Source organism: Populus euphratica, unplaced genomic scaffold, assembly GCF_000495115.2.
Source record: "Populus euphratica unplaced genomic scaffold, PopEup_1.0 scaffold413.1, whole genome shotgun sequence".
NCBI lineage: Eukaryota > Viridiplantae > Streptophyta > Magnoliopsida > Malpighiales > Salicaceae > Populus > Populus euphratica.
The window spans coordinates 365,644-384,548 of NW_011500055.1; the positions used below are offsets into that span (position 1 = coordinate 365,644).

General features: G+C 35.2%; 3 protein-coding genes across 5 annotated transcripts; all 3 read right to left on the reverse strand.

Moving 5' to 3' along the window:
- Window positions 1-1,285: 1,285 nt before the first annotated feature.
- LOC105107844 (putative F-box protein PP2-B12) lies at window positions 1,286-3,844 on the reverse strand. Of its 3 annotated transcripts, none has more exons than XM_011001908.1 (4): window positions 3,534-3,844; window positions 2,690-2,771; window positions 2,160-2,290; window positions 1,286-2,053 (listed from the first exon to the last, which is right to left on the reverse strand). In XM_011001908.1, the coding sequence occupies exons 1-4, from the start codon at window positions 3,563-3,565 to the stop codon at window positions 1,666-1,668; spliced, it is 633 nt and encodes a 210-aa protein (XP_011000210.1). In that variant the 5' UTR covers window positions 3,566-3,844; the 3' UTR covers window positions 1,286-1,665. The 3 variants fall into 3 exon arrangements, with proteins under 3 accessions (XP_011000210.1, XP_011000212.1, XP_011000211.1); XM_011001910.1 differs by lacking the exon at window positions 3,534-3,844 and adding an exon at window positions 2,899-3,516 and having other exon boundaries at window positions 2,690-2,763; XM_011001909.1 differs by lacking the exon at window positions 3,534-3,844 and adding an exon at window positions 2,899-3,515.
- A 7,352-nt stretch (window positions 3,845-11,196) lies between these two features.
- Window positions 11,197-12,321, reverse strand: LOC105107847 (protein PHLOEM PROTEIN 2-LIKE A9-like). The gene is made up of 3 exons (XM_011001912.1): window positions 12,205-12,321; window positions 11,872-11,960; window positions 11,197-11,770 (listed from the first exon to the last, which is right to left on the reverse strand). The coding sequence occupies exons 1-3, from the start codon at window positions 12,262-12,264 to the stop codon at window positions 11,398-11,400; spliced, it is 522 nt and encodes a 173-aa protein (XP_011000214.1). The 5' UTR covers window positions 12,265-12,321; the 3' UTR covers window positions 11,197-11,397.
- Window positions 12,322-14,767: 2,446 nt separating this feature from the next.
- Window positions 14,768-16,003, reverse strand: LOC105107845 (protein PHLOEM PROTEIN 2-LIKE A9-like). The gene is made up of 3 exons (XM_011001911.1): window positions 15,781-16,003; window positions 15,480-15,565; window positions 14,768-15,329 (listed from the first exon to the last, which is right to left on the reverse strand). The coding sequence occupies exons 1-3, from the start codon at window positions 15,820-15,822 to the stop codon at window positions 14,951-14,953; spliced, it is 507 nt and encodes a 168-aa protein (XP_011000213.1). The 5' UTR covers window positions 15,823-16,003; the 3' UTR covers window positions 14,768-14,950.
- Between the last annotated feature and the right edge of the window lie 2,902 nt (window positions 16,004-18,905).

The following is an 18,905-nucleotide window of genomic DNA, read 5'->3' on the forward strand; positions in this document are numbered from 1 at the left end:
ACTTATTTGATAAGTAGAACAAATTTATCTTCATTCATCAACTGGCATCAAAATCCAGTATTTTCCGCAGAAATTAGGGATCCACATGCTCGTGAATGCCTGTTTGATTATTAAATTGGCTATCCTCTGCATATTCGAAGGACATCATAGATTATTTTTTAGTTCATTTCTGACTGGATAGTAAATGTTGTATCATTCTAGTGCAAGCTCACGTCTGTGGTCGAATGACAATCCATTTGATAACAAGGCACCTCGTCCATTCTCCGCCTTCATATTCATGCATACCGATTTGTAGCTCCTCAACATTTTCGGGTGAAGTTATGGACTCGCTACCTGGCACGTCTACTGATTGCTCTCTGGCCTTTGTCTGCAACTCTTCTTTAGGTTCTTGCTTGTTTCCATTTGGGATAACTAGTGAGACATTCACTGGAACTCCCCATCCATAATATGGGTCTTTCAACTCTACCACAAGCACAGCCTCATACAAAATATCTCGGGAGAGCATTCTGCAGTTGAATTTCTTATATATTACCAGCCAGCAAGGCATCTAGTAGCACCGTCACATCCACAGAAACATCACTTTCATAAGAGAACTTATGGTTAGGACTTGGGAAAAAAGAACTCCCCTGGAAATAAAGTTGACATGAACTTTGAAGATTACTAGGTAAATGCATTATGCATATCAGACTAGGCACAGCACAGGAACTACTCTCGGGTTTTTTTTTTTTTTTTTGTCAATGATAGACAGACAAAAACAATGATATAATTAAGGTGATGGAAATGAGACTTTCCTTTCTCTTTTGGTTCAAGTGACCACCCTCCCCCCTTGTCTTCATAACCATCACTTTCTAACAAACTACTGTCTTTAGAGCATGGTGCATAAATTACTCTGTGAAAATGTGTTGGCTCTTGATCTAGCCTTCCACTGTTGGATCATTAATCAAGTCTCTAGGCTGCAATCACTTGAAAGTGTGTTGAGTTTTTGATGTATTGAGTTGCAAGTGGTCTAAAAATTCATCATCCATCAAATTAAATAAGATGCCTTGTGGGCTAGAGAATATGTATTTTTTTCAACGGTCAAGGTATTTTTTGGGCTAGTTTTCGCTCATATGAGATTCAGGTTCCTCTCCAATAATGTCTTAGGCAAACCATTCGCGTCCATGCATTCAAAAGTGCTTTGGATTAGACAGAATATGTATTGCTTATCTGCGTGCTAAACACCCACTCGCACAAACACACTCTCAGACTACAACGAAAGCTGTTAAGTGTGTGAGATTACAACTTGTTGATGATGCAGAGGTTGTTTTCATCAACATTCATCAATCAAAGAAAGTAAAAAGTTACATATTGCATACAATATAAAAGAAAAAGTACTTATTCTGTGACAAAGCATCCATTAAAGTTATATTCCCTGAATGCAAATTGGTTTCCGGACTTTTGAGAATATAAAAAGAGAATCCTGGATTACTTTTATGCAATATGGAGCTTGTTCTGCCTGCCAAACCCTTATCACAGGACTTGATACCGATAAGAGTCATTTTTATTTTATTGTTTGTTGTCAAACAACACAGCTCATCAAAAAGAAAATAAAAGAAAAACATAAAATTAGCCTAAATTTCCAGATTTAGAACTCTTACAAAAAAAAAAAAAAACATTCCCCACCTTTTAACCTTCTTTTGGCCTAATCTTGATACCTGCAAGAACCACGCTACCCTTCCACCACTCACTTTTAACTTCAAACATACCAAATTCTACAACTCCAGCTGCATTCTTTGAAACTGTAAATTCGCCACCGCAGATCTCATGCCACACATCATGTTTCTCCTTGTAAGACTCGAGTACAAAGTTTTTCACCGTCTCTTGTCCATTGAGTCTTACCTTGAACTTGATTGGAACAGAATGCCAACCAAATGCATCAACCTGAAATTTCATGACATAATATACTTCGTATTTTGTAGTTGAAGCAACATTGAACATAGCTGTGGGTAATTTCCCAGTGACCTCAATCCAGTTAACTTGAAGGAGCCTTGCACCTTCGTCGAAACCAACTGACCTGAAAAATTCAAACACATTATAAAATGAAGTATAGCTGCTGCTATCACTCGAAAAAGAAAGATTACGATATCTACATGATTAAATGCTAATTTAGATTGGCTTACCTTGTTTCCAATTCTGAAAGTTTGATCCATTGCCAAAACCGGGGATCATTGCCCCATATAATATTTAGAGCCTTGGCTGGCACTCTGCATGTTGCAGGACATGCTTTATCTGACGATATTGAATAGCCATCCTATAGATTAAACATTGATTTTATTAAAAAAACATAATTCATGATAAAATAAAAGAGATTAATTATCTACATGGTTACTGTTAGCGATAACAAATTGAATGTCGTTTTCTGAGAATAAGATCAATTTATTCTATCATAGCACCTTTCCCTCCCTTTTTCATGGATGGCAATTAAGACTACTTAAAGCTTTAGCCATCACTTAGGAGAATCAGAAACTTTATTCTGAAAATGAAATAAGACACTGCCAGACTCAATCTTAATATATCATCTTAAAATAGTTCTCTGCATTTTCCAGCATAAGTTCCTACACTATGACTTGAGCATGTTACGACGGATATGAGTAACCAGAGATGAACAAGTGTATGAAAATGTAAACAAAAAGAGGAAAAATTCACTTACACCCTTCCAGTGAGGGCCAGAGAGAGCCTCTGATCTTTGGTCGTAATCCATATCGTAGTTCAAAGTTCTACGCACTGCAAAACTAAAAAGAAACTAGATATATAAGCATAGCATTCTAGCTAACAGAATTCTTATTACCCTCAAGTTGCGTAAAGCTAACATCGGATTTAACTGTGGTGACGAGGAAGAAAAACATCTAATGCCCATACCTTTACTTGAGTCTCAGCTCTCTCAGCTTCTTTTTCCCTTTTGCTTTTCTGCCTACCCTTTTGTTATCTAGCTTCCATTCATTAATTAAGCTTCTTTTGAACAAGTCAAGGATTTATTAGTCTGACAAATAATGGTTTAGCCTAGAATTTGCAACTAAGAAAGTTGAAGAATTGCTTCAAGAAATCGGAATATGTACGAGGACGAATACAAATGGAACAAGGAAAGTAATTTCTTGATTCAGTAGTGCTGTGCAAGATATGAACATGTATGGATAGGATTACAGTGTAAAGTTAGGACACAGTACAATGGCATAGTTAAAGGTGAGGGAACAAAATCCTTTCCTAAATCACACGCCATTTAAAGTTGTTTCTTGTGAAACTCGTGATTCTGAATTACTTGCAGTAAGAAAATTAGAGTTTTCCACAGCTAATCTGAAGATGGTCTTTGGATCCTGTCCTTAAGTCTTACAATTTTCACCCCCACTGTGTACTTTAGTCGCTCCTCTTCCTATACATAGAACCTAACATAACACACTTCATGCACAATTAAACAGAAGTGTAAAGATCTAGAAATACAATTTATAAACAGAGAAGGAAACTTGAATTATTCTCTAAATATGGTGATAAATTTGTACCTGAACATAAATGTAGTGTTAAAGGGATTCATTTGATTGAGGGAAGGGGGGATGAAAAGGAGGAATTCTTAGAAGCAGAAGAAGAGGATGGAGTGGATGTAATGAAAGATACCAGAAATGAAGAGTATGGGATGTCACTGAATGCCTTTTCTGATTGTTATGCCTATAACACCATTCAGATTAGAGGGCGTTGTCAGGGAAGGGATTTGATCATCTTAATTGATAGTGGAAGCACTCATAGTTTCATATATGAGAAGGTGATTAAAGGACTCAAAGCTGTCATTGTTAAAACCACAGTTCTGGCAGTCATAGTGGCTAACGGTAACGTTATGAAATGCGATGCCTATGACCTAAATTCAAGTGGTTCATATAGGGGCATGAATTTCAAGCTAATTTGAGGTTATTAAAGTTGAGAAGGTGTGATATAGTATTGGGAGTTGATTGCTTAAGGATATTCTCACCAATATTATTTGACTTTTACAAGATGAAACTGTCTTTTAAGAAGGATGGAAGGATGATCTAGTTAAAAGGAATTGTAAAGGATGCCAGTTTATAAATGGTATCGATTATAAAGATACATAAGAGTTTTAAGGAGGATGTTTATGGTTACATTGGTCAGTTCTTTTCCTTAGAAGTTCAAGAAGAGAGGAACCAGAGAATAACAGTGGTTGAAGTAGAGGCTATACTAAAGGAATACCAGGCAGTGTTCAAAGAAACTAAACACTTACCATCAAAGAGATCTATAGACCACAGAATCCCTCTCATTCCAGTTGCTAAGCCAGTAAATATAAGGCCTTATAGGAGTTTTTCTTACATAAGGAAAAAATTGAAAATATGGTAAAAGAAATTTTGCAGAATGGAGTTACACAACCTAGCTTTAGCTTCACCGATTTTGTCAGTAAAGAAGAAAGACAACACTTCGAGATTTTATATAGACTACAGGCAACTCGATGATCTAACCATAAAAAAATTTATAATTCCTTTGATCGATGAACTGTTGGATGAACTACGTGGTTCACAGTTCTCAAAATTGGACTTGAGGTCTGAATACCATCAAGTGAGAATCCATGATAGTAACATAGAAAAAAAGACATTCAGGACTCACTATAGGTATTATGAATTTAGAGTAATGCCTTCTGGCTTGACTAATGCCCCTACAACTTTTCAAGCTTTGATGAATCATATTCTGGAGCCTTTTATAACGAGATTTGCATTAGTTTTCTTTGATGATATCTTAGTGGATAGTTCAACATTTGAGCTGCACCTTAGTCATCTAAGAAATATGCTAGTGACACTCGGGAGTAATCAATTGTTTGTGAAGCAAGTCTAAATGCTTTTTTTGTGAACAAAAAGTAGAATATCTAGGACACATCATTTCACCTGAAGGAGTTGCTACTGACCCATAAAAGACAACAATTATCAAGGAGTGGCTAGTACCTAAGTCTGTAAAAGAATTGAGAGGATTCTTGGATATTCCCGGATCATTTTTATAAGTTTCATGGTCTCTTCTAGCTTCTATAGTCACTGACAGGGACAAGATTTTTACCAGTCTGTTCTGGAAGGAATTACTCAGATTATTGGGGGTTAAAATGCTTATGAGCCCTTCCTGCCATCCACAAATTGATGGGTGGTCTGGACGAGTTAATCAATGCTTGGAAACCTACCTTGGATATATGACTGCATAATCCCTAGTGGCACCATCGGTTGTCTTTAGCACAATGGTGGTACAATTCGAATTATCATTCATCAATAAAGACGATTCCCTTCTAAGCATTATATGGGTATTTTCCTCCAGCTAGAGAACTGGTTACATAAGAAAAAACTAATATACCAAATGTTAGCATTACGGAGACAAACAATGCCCCACCTCTACTATGAGTTTAATGGGAATACCTAATCTCCACTAAACACAAAGTAATCTCCACTAAACACAAAGTGAAGGTAAATGGTGGGCATAAATCATGGCATGATTTATGCCCTTCACTATATATATATGAGCTCAACTCGTGTTGTGTTCTGTAGAGTGAAAACACAGAGAAAAAAACATGAAGAGAGATAAGAGAGTTTGAGTGTGTAGAGTTGAGTAGAGAAGTTTTTCTCCTCCTTCTTGTTTTGTTGTTTGTATTGTTTCTTGGAGTGATTAATACAAACCAATAACTCCATGAAGTAGGCAAGTTGCTAAACCACGTAAATTGATGTGTGTTTGAATAGCCTAACAACTGGTATTAGAGCTTGTTCTTGAAAAAGAGGGTGTTTGATCCAAACTTAAAAATCAAAGTTCTCAAAATGTGTTTTTGAAAATACCATCGTGAAGAGGAAGACGAGAGGAATCCACTGGTGAAAACTCAATAAAAAGCCGACTACACTGCCCACGTGCACCGACGCGCCTCACGCGTCTTCCTCGCCCGATTTCCTGCAATATGAACCGAGTTGACCTGACACGTCAATAGCCATGCACGCAGATCCGCACAGTCAGCAGCCACGTCACCTACCATGCCACCCACCATCTCGCATGACACGTCATCCTCGCCACGTCAGCCCGAGATCCACGTGGCTCTGCCACATCACACTTATGGGCCTACCTATCTTACATGTCAGACACGTAAGCATATCCATGTTAGCATTCTGGGTTTTGATCCAGTGTGGCGTAGGGACTATTCCTCCTGACACATGGCTTCATCTGTAGCGTCCAATGATCCAAAATTTTGATTGATAAAATCTGAGCCATCTGAAGTCCGATTTGGGTGATCTCAATGTCGTTTCCAATATTTTTGGCCATTCTGGACACATTTGTAAGGTTGGATTTTGCATATTCGAATCCGAGAAATATTAAAAATGGCAGATGAAATAAAGGCTGCAGGAATTAAAAAATTTAATGGAATAGATTTTGGATATTGGAAAATACAAATTGAAGACTATCTATATGGGAAGAAACTTCATCTTCCTCTATTGGGGAGCAAACCAGAAAACATGTCAGAAGAAGATTGACAAATTCTTGATAGACAAGTTTTGGGCATTATCCGGCTATCTTTGTCAAGAAGAGTTGCTCATAATGTTACAAAAGAGAAATCCACAGCAAGATTGATGGAAGCCTTGTTTGGAATGTATGAGAAGCCCTCAACAAATAACAAAGTGCACTTGATGAAGAAGCTGTTCAACCTGAAGATGACATAAAGCACCTCTGTTATACAGCATCTCAATAATTTCAACACCATCATAAATCAATTATCATCTATTGAGATTGAGTTTGATAATGAGATCCGTGCACTCATTTTGCTAGCTTTACTTCCAAGTAGTTGGCAAGGTATGAGAACAACCATAAGCAACTCAGCCGGAAGATCCAAAGTAAAATATGATGACATCCGAGACCTTATTTTAGCTGAAGAAGTGTGAAGGAAAGACTCGGATGAAAGCTCAAGTTCAGGTTCAGCTCTCAACATCAACACTCGAGGAAGGAGACAGGACAAAGGCTTATCCAGAGGCAGATCAAAATCCAGATATAGAAGTAAAAGCAAGTTTAGACCCAAAAAGCAGGTTGAATGTTGGAATTGTGGCAAACTTGGTCATTTCATGAGGAGTTGCACAAAACAAAAAAAAACCTGAAGCTGATTCTGCAAACGCCACTACAAACGAGGTACAAGATGCTTTAATTCTTGCTATACATAGTCCTATTGATGATTGGGTTCTTGATTTTGGTGCTTCATTTCACTGTACACCACACTATGAAATGATGCAAAACTATATTACTGGAGATCACGGTGTAGTCTATTTGGCCGATGGACAACCATTGGATATTGTAGGTATAAGAGATGTGCAAATCAAGACAATGAATGGACCTATATGGAACTTGCAAAATGTAAGGCATGTTCCTAGACTAAAGAAGAAGCTGATCTCGGTCGGACAACTTGATGATAGTGGTCATTTAATCCTTTTTTCTAGAGGAATATGGAAGGTATCAAAGGGAGCAATGGTTTTGGCTCATGGAAAGAAAACCGACCACAAGTTTAGCAGATATAATTGCCTCTACTGAAGTAGAAAATCAGGCACAACTATGGCATTATAGACTCGATCATATGAGTCAAAAGGGGATGAAGATACTTCAGTCAAAGGGAAAGCTGCCAGAGTTAAAAAATGTTGATATGGACATTTGTGAAAGTTGTATTCTCGGAAAACAGAAGAAGCTTAGTTTTTTAAAGGTTGGTAGGACCTTAAGACCAAGAAAGCTAGAACTGGTGCACACAGATTTATGGGGACCAGCTCCAGTAGCATCTCTTGGAGGTTCTCGGTATTATGTGACTTTTATTGATGACTTCAACAGGAAGGTATGAGTCTACTTTTTGAAAAATAAATATGATGTGTTTGAAACATTCAAGAAATGGAAGGCTATGGTTGAGACTGAATCAGGTTTGAAGTTGAAATGCTTACGATCTGATAATGGGAGAGAATACATTGATGAAGGTTTCAAGGAGTATTGCGCTGTCAACGGTATCAAAATGAAAAAGACAGTTCCAGGCACACCACAACAGAATAGCATTGCTGAGCGAATGAACATGACCATCAATGAACGAGCTAGAAGTATGAGGTTGCATTCTGGGTTACCTCAAACATTTTGGGCTGATGTAGTTCATACTGCAGTTTACTTGATCAATTGTGGACCATAAGTTCCTTTGGAGTTCAGACTGCCCGAGGAAGTATGGAGAGGAAAAGAAGTACAACTTTCTCATTTAAAGGTCTTTGGGTGTGTTTCCTATGTACATGTAGATTCTAATAGTCGCAACAAGCTGGATGCCAAATTAAAGAAATGTTTCTTTATTGGTTATGGAGATGAAAAATTTGGATTTTGGTTTTGGGATGATCAAAACAGAAAGATTATCAGAAGCATGAATGTTATCTTCAACGAGAGTTTTGTACAAAGACAGATCACGTACAGAAACAGAGATGGCTGATTCAGATACGAGTCCACAAAAATATGAATTCATAAGATTAGAAGGGCTTTTCGATGTTACCACTCAAGAGTCCTTACTAGAAAATTCAAGCACATCTATACCCACTACTACTACACAAGAAAATGCAGAGCCAAGTGAACCAGCTATTCGCAGGTCTTCAAGGACTATAAAGCCTCCACAATAGTTCACACTTCTACTGAATTATATTTTGCTGATAGATGGTGGTGAACCATTAACTTATGAAGTATCCTTACAAAATGAAAACTTGAGCAAGTGGGAGTTAGCCATGAAGGACGAGATGGAGTCATTGTTGAAGAACAAGACTTGGGAGCTAACTACACTGTCTGAAGGAAAGAAGGCTTTGCAAAACAAATGGGTTTACAGAATAAAGAATGAGCATGACAGAAGCAAACGGTTTAAGGCAAGACTTGTTGTAAAAGGGTTTCAGCAAAAGAAAGGGATTGACTACTCTAAGATATTTTCTCCAGTTGTGAAGCTTACAACAATGAGAGTTGTTCTGGAGATAGTAGCTGCAGAAAATTTACATCTTGAACAATTAAATGTAAAAACAACATTTCTTCATGGTGAATTGGAGGAAGATATTTATATGCAATAACCAAAGGGGTTTGCAATATAAGGAAAAGAGAATCAAGTTTGCAAGCTAAAGAAGAACTTATATGGTTTGAAGCAAGCTCCAAGACAATGGTACAAGAAGTTTGACAACTTCATGTATAGTTCGGGATACACAAAATGTCAGGCTGATCATTGTTGCTATGTCAAATATTTTGACAACTCCTATATCATTCTACTGTTGTATGTGGATGATATGTTGATTGTAGGATCCAACATGAAAGAGATTGAAAAGCTAAAGCAACAGTTGTCAAAATAGTTTGAAATGAAGGATCTTAAAGCTGCTAAACAAATACTTGGCATGGGAATCATCAGAGACAAAGACAAAGGCATACTAAAGCTTTCACAGACAGAGTAGTCAAAAAGGTTCTCAGCAGGTTTAGTATGGATAATGCTAAACCAGTAAGTATACCTCTAGGGAATCATTTCAAGCTCAGTAGAGACCAGCCACCAAAAACTGAGTTAGAATGTGGATACATGGATAAGATTCCATACGCTTTAGCTATTGGCTCTTTGATGTATGCTATGGTCTGTACTAGACTAGACATTGCTCATGCAGTGGGAGTTGTAAGCCGATATATGAGCAATCTTGAAAAGTAGCATTGAGAGGCAGTTAAATGGATCATGAGGTACTTAAAAGGTTCATCGGAGACAAGTCTTACTTTCACAGCTGGTGGTTTGAAACTTGAAGGTTTTGTAGATGCTGATCTAGTAGGAGATGTTGATAGGAGAAAGAGTACTATAGGATATATATACACTCTAGGAGGCACTACTGTTTCTTGGAGTTCTACCTTGCAAAAGATAGTCGCTCTTTCAATGACAGAAGCTAAATATGTTGCAGTCTCAGAATCTGCAAAAGAGATAATATGGCTATAGAGTTTCCTAAAAGAATTAGGCAAAATGAATGGAAATGGTACTTTGTATAGCGACAGTTAGAGTGCAATCTTCCTTGCCAAGAATCCAGCATTTCACTCCAGGACTAAGCATATTCAGATCAAATATCACTTCATCCAACAATTGCTAGACAATGAGCAACTAATGCTAGAAAAGGTCTGTGGAAGCAAGAATCCAGCTGACATGTTAACCAAAGGAGTTACACTTGATAAATTGAAGTTGTGTAAAACTTCAATTGGCCTTCAAGGATAAAAGATAATTTCATTGTTTATCTCCAAGTGGGAGATTGTTAGCATTATGGAGATAAACAATGCCCCACCTCCACTATGAATTTAATGGGAATACCTAATCTCCACTAAACATAAAGTGGAGGCAAACAGTGGGCATAAATCATGGCATGATTTATGCACTTCACTATCTATATATGAGCTGAGCTCGTGTTGTGTTTTGTAGAGTGAAAACACAGAGAGAAAAATGTGAAGAGAGATTAGAGAGTTTGAGTGTGTAGAGTTGAGTAGAGAAGTTTTTCTCCTTTTCCTTGTTTTGTTGTTTGTATTGTTTCTTTGAGTGATTAATACAAACCAGTAGCTCCGTGGAGTAGGCAAGTTGCCGAACCATGTAAATTGATGTGTGTTTGAATGCTTGAATGACCTAACACCAAATGTGGATCACAAGTTAAAAGAAAAGAACAAATATGGGTCAAGTTCTGAAGAAGCAGTTAGAGGCTGCTAAACACAGGATGAAATAGATTACAAATAAAAGCAGGACTAAAAGGGAAATCTAAGTTGAAGATCAAGTGTTTCTTAAGCTACAACCTTAAAAACAAATGAGTGTAGCCTTAAAGGAGAAATTCTATTAACAGAAAAAAGAAAAAATGACCAAACCTGAGCACCTGCTGGCGATATTTTACATAATAGAGATGATAGCAATTCTATTAACAGGAAATATCCTTAAGCTGTGATATTTTTTCTCATTAGGACACTCTTAAGCTTCCCTCTTGCATCTTGATAGGTCTATTTCTTTTTATATGATTTTCCAGGTGCATTTTTTATCATTATTTTTTAGCCAGTTCTGCAAATTTGGCAGAATTTGTGCATGTTTTTCTTTCACCTTGTTTGGCCTTTGGCCTTCTTGGTGTTTTGTAACTTGCCAAAAAGTGAAAAGAAAAGAAAAGAGAAACAATTCTCATCATATAGCTAGAAAGCAATCATCAAAGTAAGTTTAGTTGAAGATAAAAGAAGTACACGAGGCAGTCAATTATTTGATGTTAGAACAGCAGCACATAAATCTTAAGGACACTACACAACAGACAAGTTTGGTAAAACTAGACAGGTCTCATTATTGCGTTACATCTAAAATAGGATTGTAAGACACTGGTTGGTTTGAACCAAATCTCAAGGTTTCACTTCTTCAACTATGGCCTGGTGAATTTGCAAACCTCCCTTCCATTTGCCTGTCCACACTTCATACAAACCAAAATAAAGCTTGTTATCCTCCGTTCCTTTACTAACTTCAATGACAAATTCCGAGGTAATTGGTGACTTGTCTGTGCCTACTTTTGATAGGTCGATTTTGCTCCATCTGTACCTTCCCTTCTTCCCTAACTTGGCCATCATAAAAACAGGACAACCATCCCAACCAAATGCATCTGTTTTCTTCGATACTTCGAATTTAATTTTGTACTTCCCTTCTTTTAAGGATTTGTTTGTTGTACCCGTTACTTCAAGCCAACACACTTGCACTAGCTCTGCTGGTGTTTCATCCGAGCTGCGATATTGAAGCTCAAAGTTTAAAGTTTGCACATCACATGGTGCAAAACCAAGTTTCCTTTCCTGCTAAAACTAAATATAGAGAGCATGGATTCTTACCTTGACTGATCAGGCAAGTTCCAGTAGCGTCTGTCTTTTCCCCATATGATGCTTAACCCCCTCGGCTTAAACGTCCAGCGGTTGTTTCCCTGTAAACACGAAGAGGAATTCTCATAAAGAAAAAAACTTTCAACTTGAAATAATGTGATAGCCTTAGATACAGTTGCCTTGTATAACGTTTAACATTCAAAATACTATGCTTGAAAAACTCGGTTTCCATTATCGTTTTGGTTTGAATTTAGCAAGCTGGTTAACAAAATGTTCAGTTGAAGGATTATAATTCGGAGGCCTAATCTATAAACAAACACTGATGAAAGATAATAGCAATCTGACCTCATCATATACCACTTTGGTATCATCGGAATCGTAATGTGGTTTATTTGAAGAAGACATCTTGAGAGCAAATAAATTCTAGTGTTAGTTTGGAGAGAAAAAGATGATATATTTGTGGATCCACACACAGCCTTTTTATGCAGCCCCAAAGAAGCGTTCATTGATTATGTCAGCTTCCAAGCAATGAACATCAAAAAGATACTCAACCATACAAAGGAAAATAAAGAAGGAAGGAAAAAGGATCAAGTAAATGTGCTCTACTTTATCAGAACGAGTGGATCCTAACCTTTTCTTTTCTTTGGTGGCTTGATGATCCATGTATGATCAAGAAAAGAATCAATTCGCTTGGCAGCAAGAGTTGTGCGAACATAATTTTCCAGTTTCCTAACCACGAAATTGAAACATATATGATGTGAACGTGTTGCACGATACATTTATGAAAAGGATTGATTCGTTGTAAGCATATATGATTTTATAAACAAAATTCTATAGAAGGGTTGATTCGGTGTAATCGGTCAAGGTCTGGACTGGAAGACTCTCAAATTAAGTTATTTTTGTTATTTTAATTATTTTTTCTTGTTAATTTTAGATTTTAATTATTTTCTATTTAGATTTGGATTTTTTTTGGTTAGATCTGTTTTAAACTCTATATAAACCTTAAAGGTTGAAATTAGAATTTCCTCTCTATTTTTAACCTTAAAGGTTGAAAACCACATTTTTTTTTATTCATGTGATGTTTCACGCAGAATATAAAAATAAAAAATTGAGCAAATTTTGCGTAGGAAAGAGTTGAATAGGAATCCTGCAGTACAGTATTTAACCTTATCTTGATAAGGATACTTTCTTTGAATCCGAATAATGCCCACTATTCCCAGCCTTTTCAAGTTGAATTCAATGGACGGCCGAAACTATGAGCAAATTAATTCGGCATTTCTGCGTGGCGTTGTGAAACTATGAGAAATCAAAATTATAGTCCGCCGATGTTTTCATGTTCTGAATCACTTCCGGTGATTGCTATCAGAAAAAGGAAAGTAAAAGAATGGATTCCGACAATTTGATGCCAAAATGCTTTTGCACTCTGCTTGCGTGGTTGGCTGCTTCTCATCGGTAGAGAATCTAACCAAAGGGTTCTCTTACAGCGTCTCCGCCTCTGAACACCTCAATTTAGAGAGATATCAGAAAATCCATGATCTGTGATAAGTCAAAACTATCAAAAAAATCAATAACATGACAAAAAAAAAAAACTATTACAACCTTTTATATTAAAACACTAAAAAACCCTGTTTAATAAAAATTGTTTTTTAAAAAAAAACTAGAAAAACCTAATGATACTAAATAGAAAAAAAAATAAAATTTCTAAACTAAATATGAATAATAAAAATAACTAAGAAAATATTTAATTTTATTCATCAAAATCTACTTGACAAAAAGCTATTAATACAATCCTTTAAGTAGAAAGAAAAAACTAGAAAACTCTAATAATATTAAATAAATAAAATAAAATAAAATAGAAAAACTATCTTCTTTAAATTGGAAAACTAAAAAAACCTAATATTACTGAAATGGAAAATAAAATAAAAATATTCATTTTAAATAGAAAAACATGAAAAGCTTAATAATAATGAAAATGAAAAAATAAAGTTTCCAAAGTGAACAAGAAGAAATAAAAATAATAAAGAAAATATTTATATTGCCAGAAAGCTCATGCATCATTTATGTCCAAAATTTTAATCATGTATGGTGTTTAAACAAGATTATTTTCTTTCAAATCCCAGATTAAGATTAAATAATATTCGATTTACAGAAAAACGAGCTATATGACACATTAAATCAAGCAATTTTTCCCATCTTGGTAAGCAAAATTAAGAACTAGCTGTTATACCTAGCATTAATAAATTCATGTCCTGTAGAACTGTTGCTTCCTGAACTATATGGCTTCATGAATCAGCAGACCACCCTTCCAATTTGCCAGTTTATCCACACTTTTCTAATTAAAAGCCAAAACGTATATAGCTTAATTTGGATTTATAATTTTGAACTCTTTCTGATTCTTCTAAGAAGGAATTTCCTTCGGCTCCTCTCCTAGCCATTAATTATTGGTTTACTTTTAAACATGAACATCTTCCCCTCTTCCTATCCTAGCCATCATCAAAACAGGAGTATCAGTCCAAGAAAATGCGTTGTTTTTCATGGACAACTTGAAGTTAATTACTAACTTCAAACCTCTTCCCTTTCGTTACATGATCTGTTACTTCAAACCAAGACACCAGTAGCAGCTCTTCAGGACCATCATTAGCTAAACTCACCACAATTCAGAATCTGCAGATTCACAAAACTATTCCTTTAGGACCCTCTCTAGCTAAACTTTCGAAATGAAGTGAGAATGGTTTAGAAAATAGCAAATACTCTCAAGAGGACTGCCACTTTTGATTAAATCCTGGACTTCCAGATACAGGTCACAGATTCAAAGTATTTAGAGATAGGCGTGTCAGGGTTTTGTAGATGAGGGACGTGAGTCATCCCCGTAATGTAAACCAAAGTCCACTCGACTTCGCTCGTAAACTCCTGAAAACTTAGGACTACAGACTCTTCCATATTATAATAGCAGAATTTTATTCCGGTGCTACAGATTTTTCCTTGGATTTATAAAATATTTCACAGGAAAAAAAGAAAAAAAACTAACTGAGGTTACATTTATCCATAACTCATCAAGGATAGTACAAGAGTGATTAATTTGAACGGAAGCTCAATCTGGCATTTCCTCAACTACAGCCTCATGAATTTGTAAACCTTCCTTCCATTTTCCAGTCCACAATTCGTAGAGTCCGAAATAGAGCCTGGTATCTTCAGCCTTTTTCGGAACTTCAAACCGAAGCTTCCCATAAGGAATTTCGATTATGTTGCCGATTCTCATATCTCCTAAATTGATTTTTTCCCATTTGGCAATCCCTTTCTTCCCTACCTTAGCTAGCATGAAAACAGGACCTTCCTTCCAAACAGGATCTTGTTTTGTCATAGATATTTTGAAGCTCAGTGCATACCTCTTCCCTTTGGATAGGGGTTCCGAAGTTGAACCGTCTATTTCAAGCCAGCATACCGCCAGCAACTCTGCAGGACCATCCGTCCTGAAATTTATGTGTAGAACTTAAGCATCCAATGAGCTCTATGTCAGAAAATTATTATTTTATGATAGTTTCTGTCTATATCATTTGATTATTTACAATACTTGAAGCATTGAAACGATATAACTTGATCAAAGGGATAATTCTCTGTACCCTTTCTGAGGCATCTTCCAATAACTTGAATTATTACTCCATGTGATGTGCAATCCCCTTGGTTTAAACCTCCACCTACCTTCATCCTGTAAGCATAAAAATAATTTCAGCTCACCATTAACAACCTCATTTTTACTCATAAAAGATAGATGGACGTTCTCAGAAACCTTCTAATATCAAACTAAAACCCATGTTTGTTTACAGATTTTATCTATCTATCTATCTATCTAAAATTGGGACTACAACGAACAAACAGTCGTGCAGGAAACTGGTACTAAAATAGCTAATAAATATATCCAACCTTATTGTGTTCCACTTCTGCAGGATCAGCTGCCTCAGACATCTTGAGAGAAAATCAAGTCTAAATATTATATTATTAGTTTTGAAAGCTGCAATGCATGATGTATATGAATCCTTATTAAGCCTTTTATATAAGGGAACGTATTTTTCTTTGTTCATCAGTATGTTCGTGTCAAGACAAGGACATTGAGAGAAAATCAACCACAAAAAGAAAAGAAAAATCGATCCAACGTTGATTTGAAACAAAGGAATCATGTAAATTGTTGTCAATTATATCAGAAAGAATGGCATCTAGATATTTTTGTTATAAATTAGTGGCCCTTATTGTTGAGAAAACTAAGAACAAATAATCGGATATCAATCTATCCAGATCAATTCACAATTCACAAGTTTTAATTTTTTTTTCTCTGTATACAATTAAAATTAGAATCAAATAATTAACAAATATAATACAACAATCACACAAATAAATACTAAGAGTTTTACGTGAAAAACTCGATATGAAAAAATTTACAGGACCGTAGTTCACCTAAAAACTTTCACTATTAACAAAAAATTGATTCCTAATTATTCTTTCTTAGATTTAACTAAAGGCTGCAACATATATATCATCAAGAATAATCTATTCTTGAAATACAACAAGATTAAATAGAAAAGTATTTGAGAAAAGTTTACAACACTGACAATCTTGTTTTTTGTCAAAACAATCAAATTCCACATAACCAATCTTTGATCAAATTGTTTTTCTCCTTTTTTTTTTTTCTCATTTTTCTTTTCTCTCTTTTGTTTTCTCTACTATCTTCTATAGTGATAGATAAATTTTATTTCAAAGAGACAACTCTTATCAATTAATGTGGTAATCCCACTATCACATGACATGGGACCACGCACAATACATATATGTTCAAGTGAAGAATTGATCCATTTTGCTAAGTGATAACTAGATTCATTCTATGAGCATATATAGACCCGCATTAATCGTCACCAAGAGAAAGTTCGATTATGAAGAAGGAAAAGGAATTTTTGCTGTGCAGAGAATTTTCCCTAAGCTAGATATATTTCCAAATCCAATAAACCCGCCAATAACTTCAATAAAATTAGTGAATCAGAGGAACTCATTTATTTTATTTTCCTTTACGTTGTAATTATTTTTGAAGTCTAAATTTATCAAATCATTTTAGCTATTGTAGGTGTGTGTATTTTAGACATCAATGATATTGTGATTATCCAATTATTTAAAATTATCTTTAGACTAAAAGTCTATACAAGAAGGCCATACAAGAAGAAGAATAGAGCAGACTCTTCATAAAGGAGATGAAAAAGGGTATGACGTTTAATTTTAGTCTTTTTTGATAAGTTTTTTATTTGTCGAACTCTGATATCAACAGTTTTTGTTTTGATTAAAAGCAAAATTCTCCTCCTTTCAGGGATCAATGCCAAAGATTTTATAAACGACTCAGTCAACACGTCTTCTAAATTAACCCGATTTTTTTTTTGGAACCAGTTAATGTTCAAGGAAACGAGGTGGACAAAAATTGACTTAGCGAAAGTTTTTTTATTTTTTTTATTTAGGTATTGTTTGGTATGGTGGATAATAATAGATTAGCCATGATAATATTTTTTTTGTGTTATTTGGCCCACCTTTGAACAATATAAAAATTAAATTTTGTCATGTTTAAAGCTGTTCTAGTGGATAAGTTTTTGTCTAACTAGCTTCAATTTTCTATAAAAAGGTTAATAGGGTTAATTTAATTAATTTTGTTCAATTTAATTAAAATTAAAAATAATTATTATTATAGTTTTAAAACTTAATTGGACTTGACCCGGTTCAATATAAAAATAAAAAGAAATTAATATCATAGTTTTAAAATCTAACTCGGGAGGTCAAACCAGAGCCAGCCTTATATCACAGGTCGAGTTGACCACTGACTTGGATCAATGTTTATTATAGTTTAAAAACTCGACTCAGGGATTAATTTATTAACTTGGATCAATATATGAATAATAAAAATTATTATTATATTTGTAAAAGTTAACTTAGAAGTTGATCTAGGGTCAAGTTCAAGTCACAGGTTGAGTTGATCATTAATTTAGATCAATGTAAGGATACAAATGATTATTATAGTTGTTACTTATTTTTTTAGCCTTACGTGCTAATGAAGATGGTGTATATTCTTTTTAAATTGAAGATAGGAGTTTGGTTCAAGGTTGTTGAGAAATTGACTAAAGCAAAGAAAAAAAAATGTTTTTCAAACTCTATTTCAACCATTTTTTGCTATCTTTATCCTTCTTCTCTATTATCAAAATTGTTAGGATTTTTAAGCTAATTAGGAGTTTTTATAATGCTATAATAGTTTATTTTTATCTAATTTTTAAAATTGGATAAATTCTTTAGAAATTGCACTAAATTTTTTTGGTTATTCTGCTATTGTAATTTTTATTTCAACTTATATCTTGAGTCTAACTTGATTTTGTATAATTCTAACTATATTTTTAAAGTTTGAAGATCAATTTCAAATCAATATGAAGAATATTTTTTTGGATAATGGATTGAATTAAAAAATGCTAAAATAAGAGAATTGATTTTAAATGAAATTAGAAGAAATTTCACCGGAGTTGAAGGAATTGAAGAAACGGGATTGAATAGAAAATAAGAATCTGCCACATTGAATGACGTGGCTGCTTTTGTGTTTACCTTTGCCTTATTTTTTTCAGCAACAAACGACACCATCATACATTAGTTCGCACTTTTTTTTCCTTCTTCAGCTGAGGAAACAAGGCAGCACTGTTTTGAAACAGCCCCGTTTTGAATTAATAAACGTGGCACTGTACCCCATCTGCATTTTCCTTCCCTCCACTGCAGCTGTTTCTGTGAGGCCTTTTATTCGCTCGTCCATGCGCCCAGTTTTGCAGCTGCAGATCACGGTTTTAGCTTGATTCCAGCAGAAACGGTTTTGTACGTCCACAACGCTAGCTGTGAAAGAAGACAAAGGGAGAGACGGCTGGGATTTTCTCCCTAAACAGAGACGGTTGGGATGAGGGGGCTTGAGAGTGGCCTCCAAGATTTTGCTTGACTATATAAACGAGCTGTTAAAGGAGAGGCCGAAAAAAAAACCAAAGGGAAAG

Excerpts from the sequence above, each read along its gene's own strand:
- LOC105107845 (XM_011001911.1), bottom strand. The coding sequence starts at position 15,822 with ATGTCTGAGGCAGCTGATCCTGCAGAAGTGGAACACAATAAG. Across the intron at positions 15,566-15,780 it reads CAGAAGTGGAACACAATAAG|GATGAAGGTAGGTGGAGGTT; the intron begins GTTGGATATATT and ends TTATGCTTACAG. Across the intron at positions 15,330-15,479 it reads TGGAAGATGCCTCAGAAAGG|GACGGATGGTCCTGCAGAGT; the intron begins GTACAGAGAATT and ends CATAAATTTCAG.
- LOC105107847 (XM_011001912.1), bottom strand. The coding sequence starts at position 12,264 with ATGTCTTCTTCAAATAAACCACATTACGATTCCGATGATACCAAAGTG. Across the intron at positions 11,961-12,204 it reads CCAAAGTGGTATATGATGAG|GGAAACAACCGCTGGACGTT; the intron begins GTCAGATTGCTA and ends TCGTGTTTACAG. Across the intron at positions 11,771-11,871 it reads AACTTGCCTGATCAGTCAAG|CTCGGATGAAACACCAGCAG; the intron begins GTAAGAATCCAT and ends TCAATATCGCAG.
- LOC105107844 (XM_011001908.1), bottom strand. The coding sequence starts at position 3,565 with ATGAATCCCTTTAACACTACATTTATGTTCAG. Across the intron at positions 2,772-3,533 it reads AACACTACATTTATGTTCAG|TTTTGCAGTGCGTAGAACTT; the intron begins GTACAAATTTAT and ends GTTTCTTTTTAG. Across the intron at positions 2,291-2,689 it reads CTGGCCCTCACTGGAAGGGT|GATGGCTATTCAATATCGTC; the intron begins GTAAGTGAATTT and ends TTTAATCTATAG.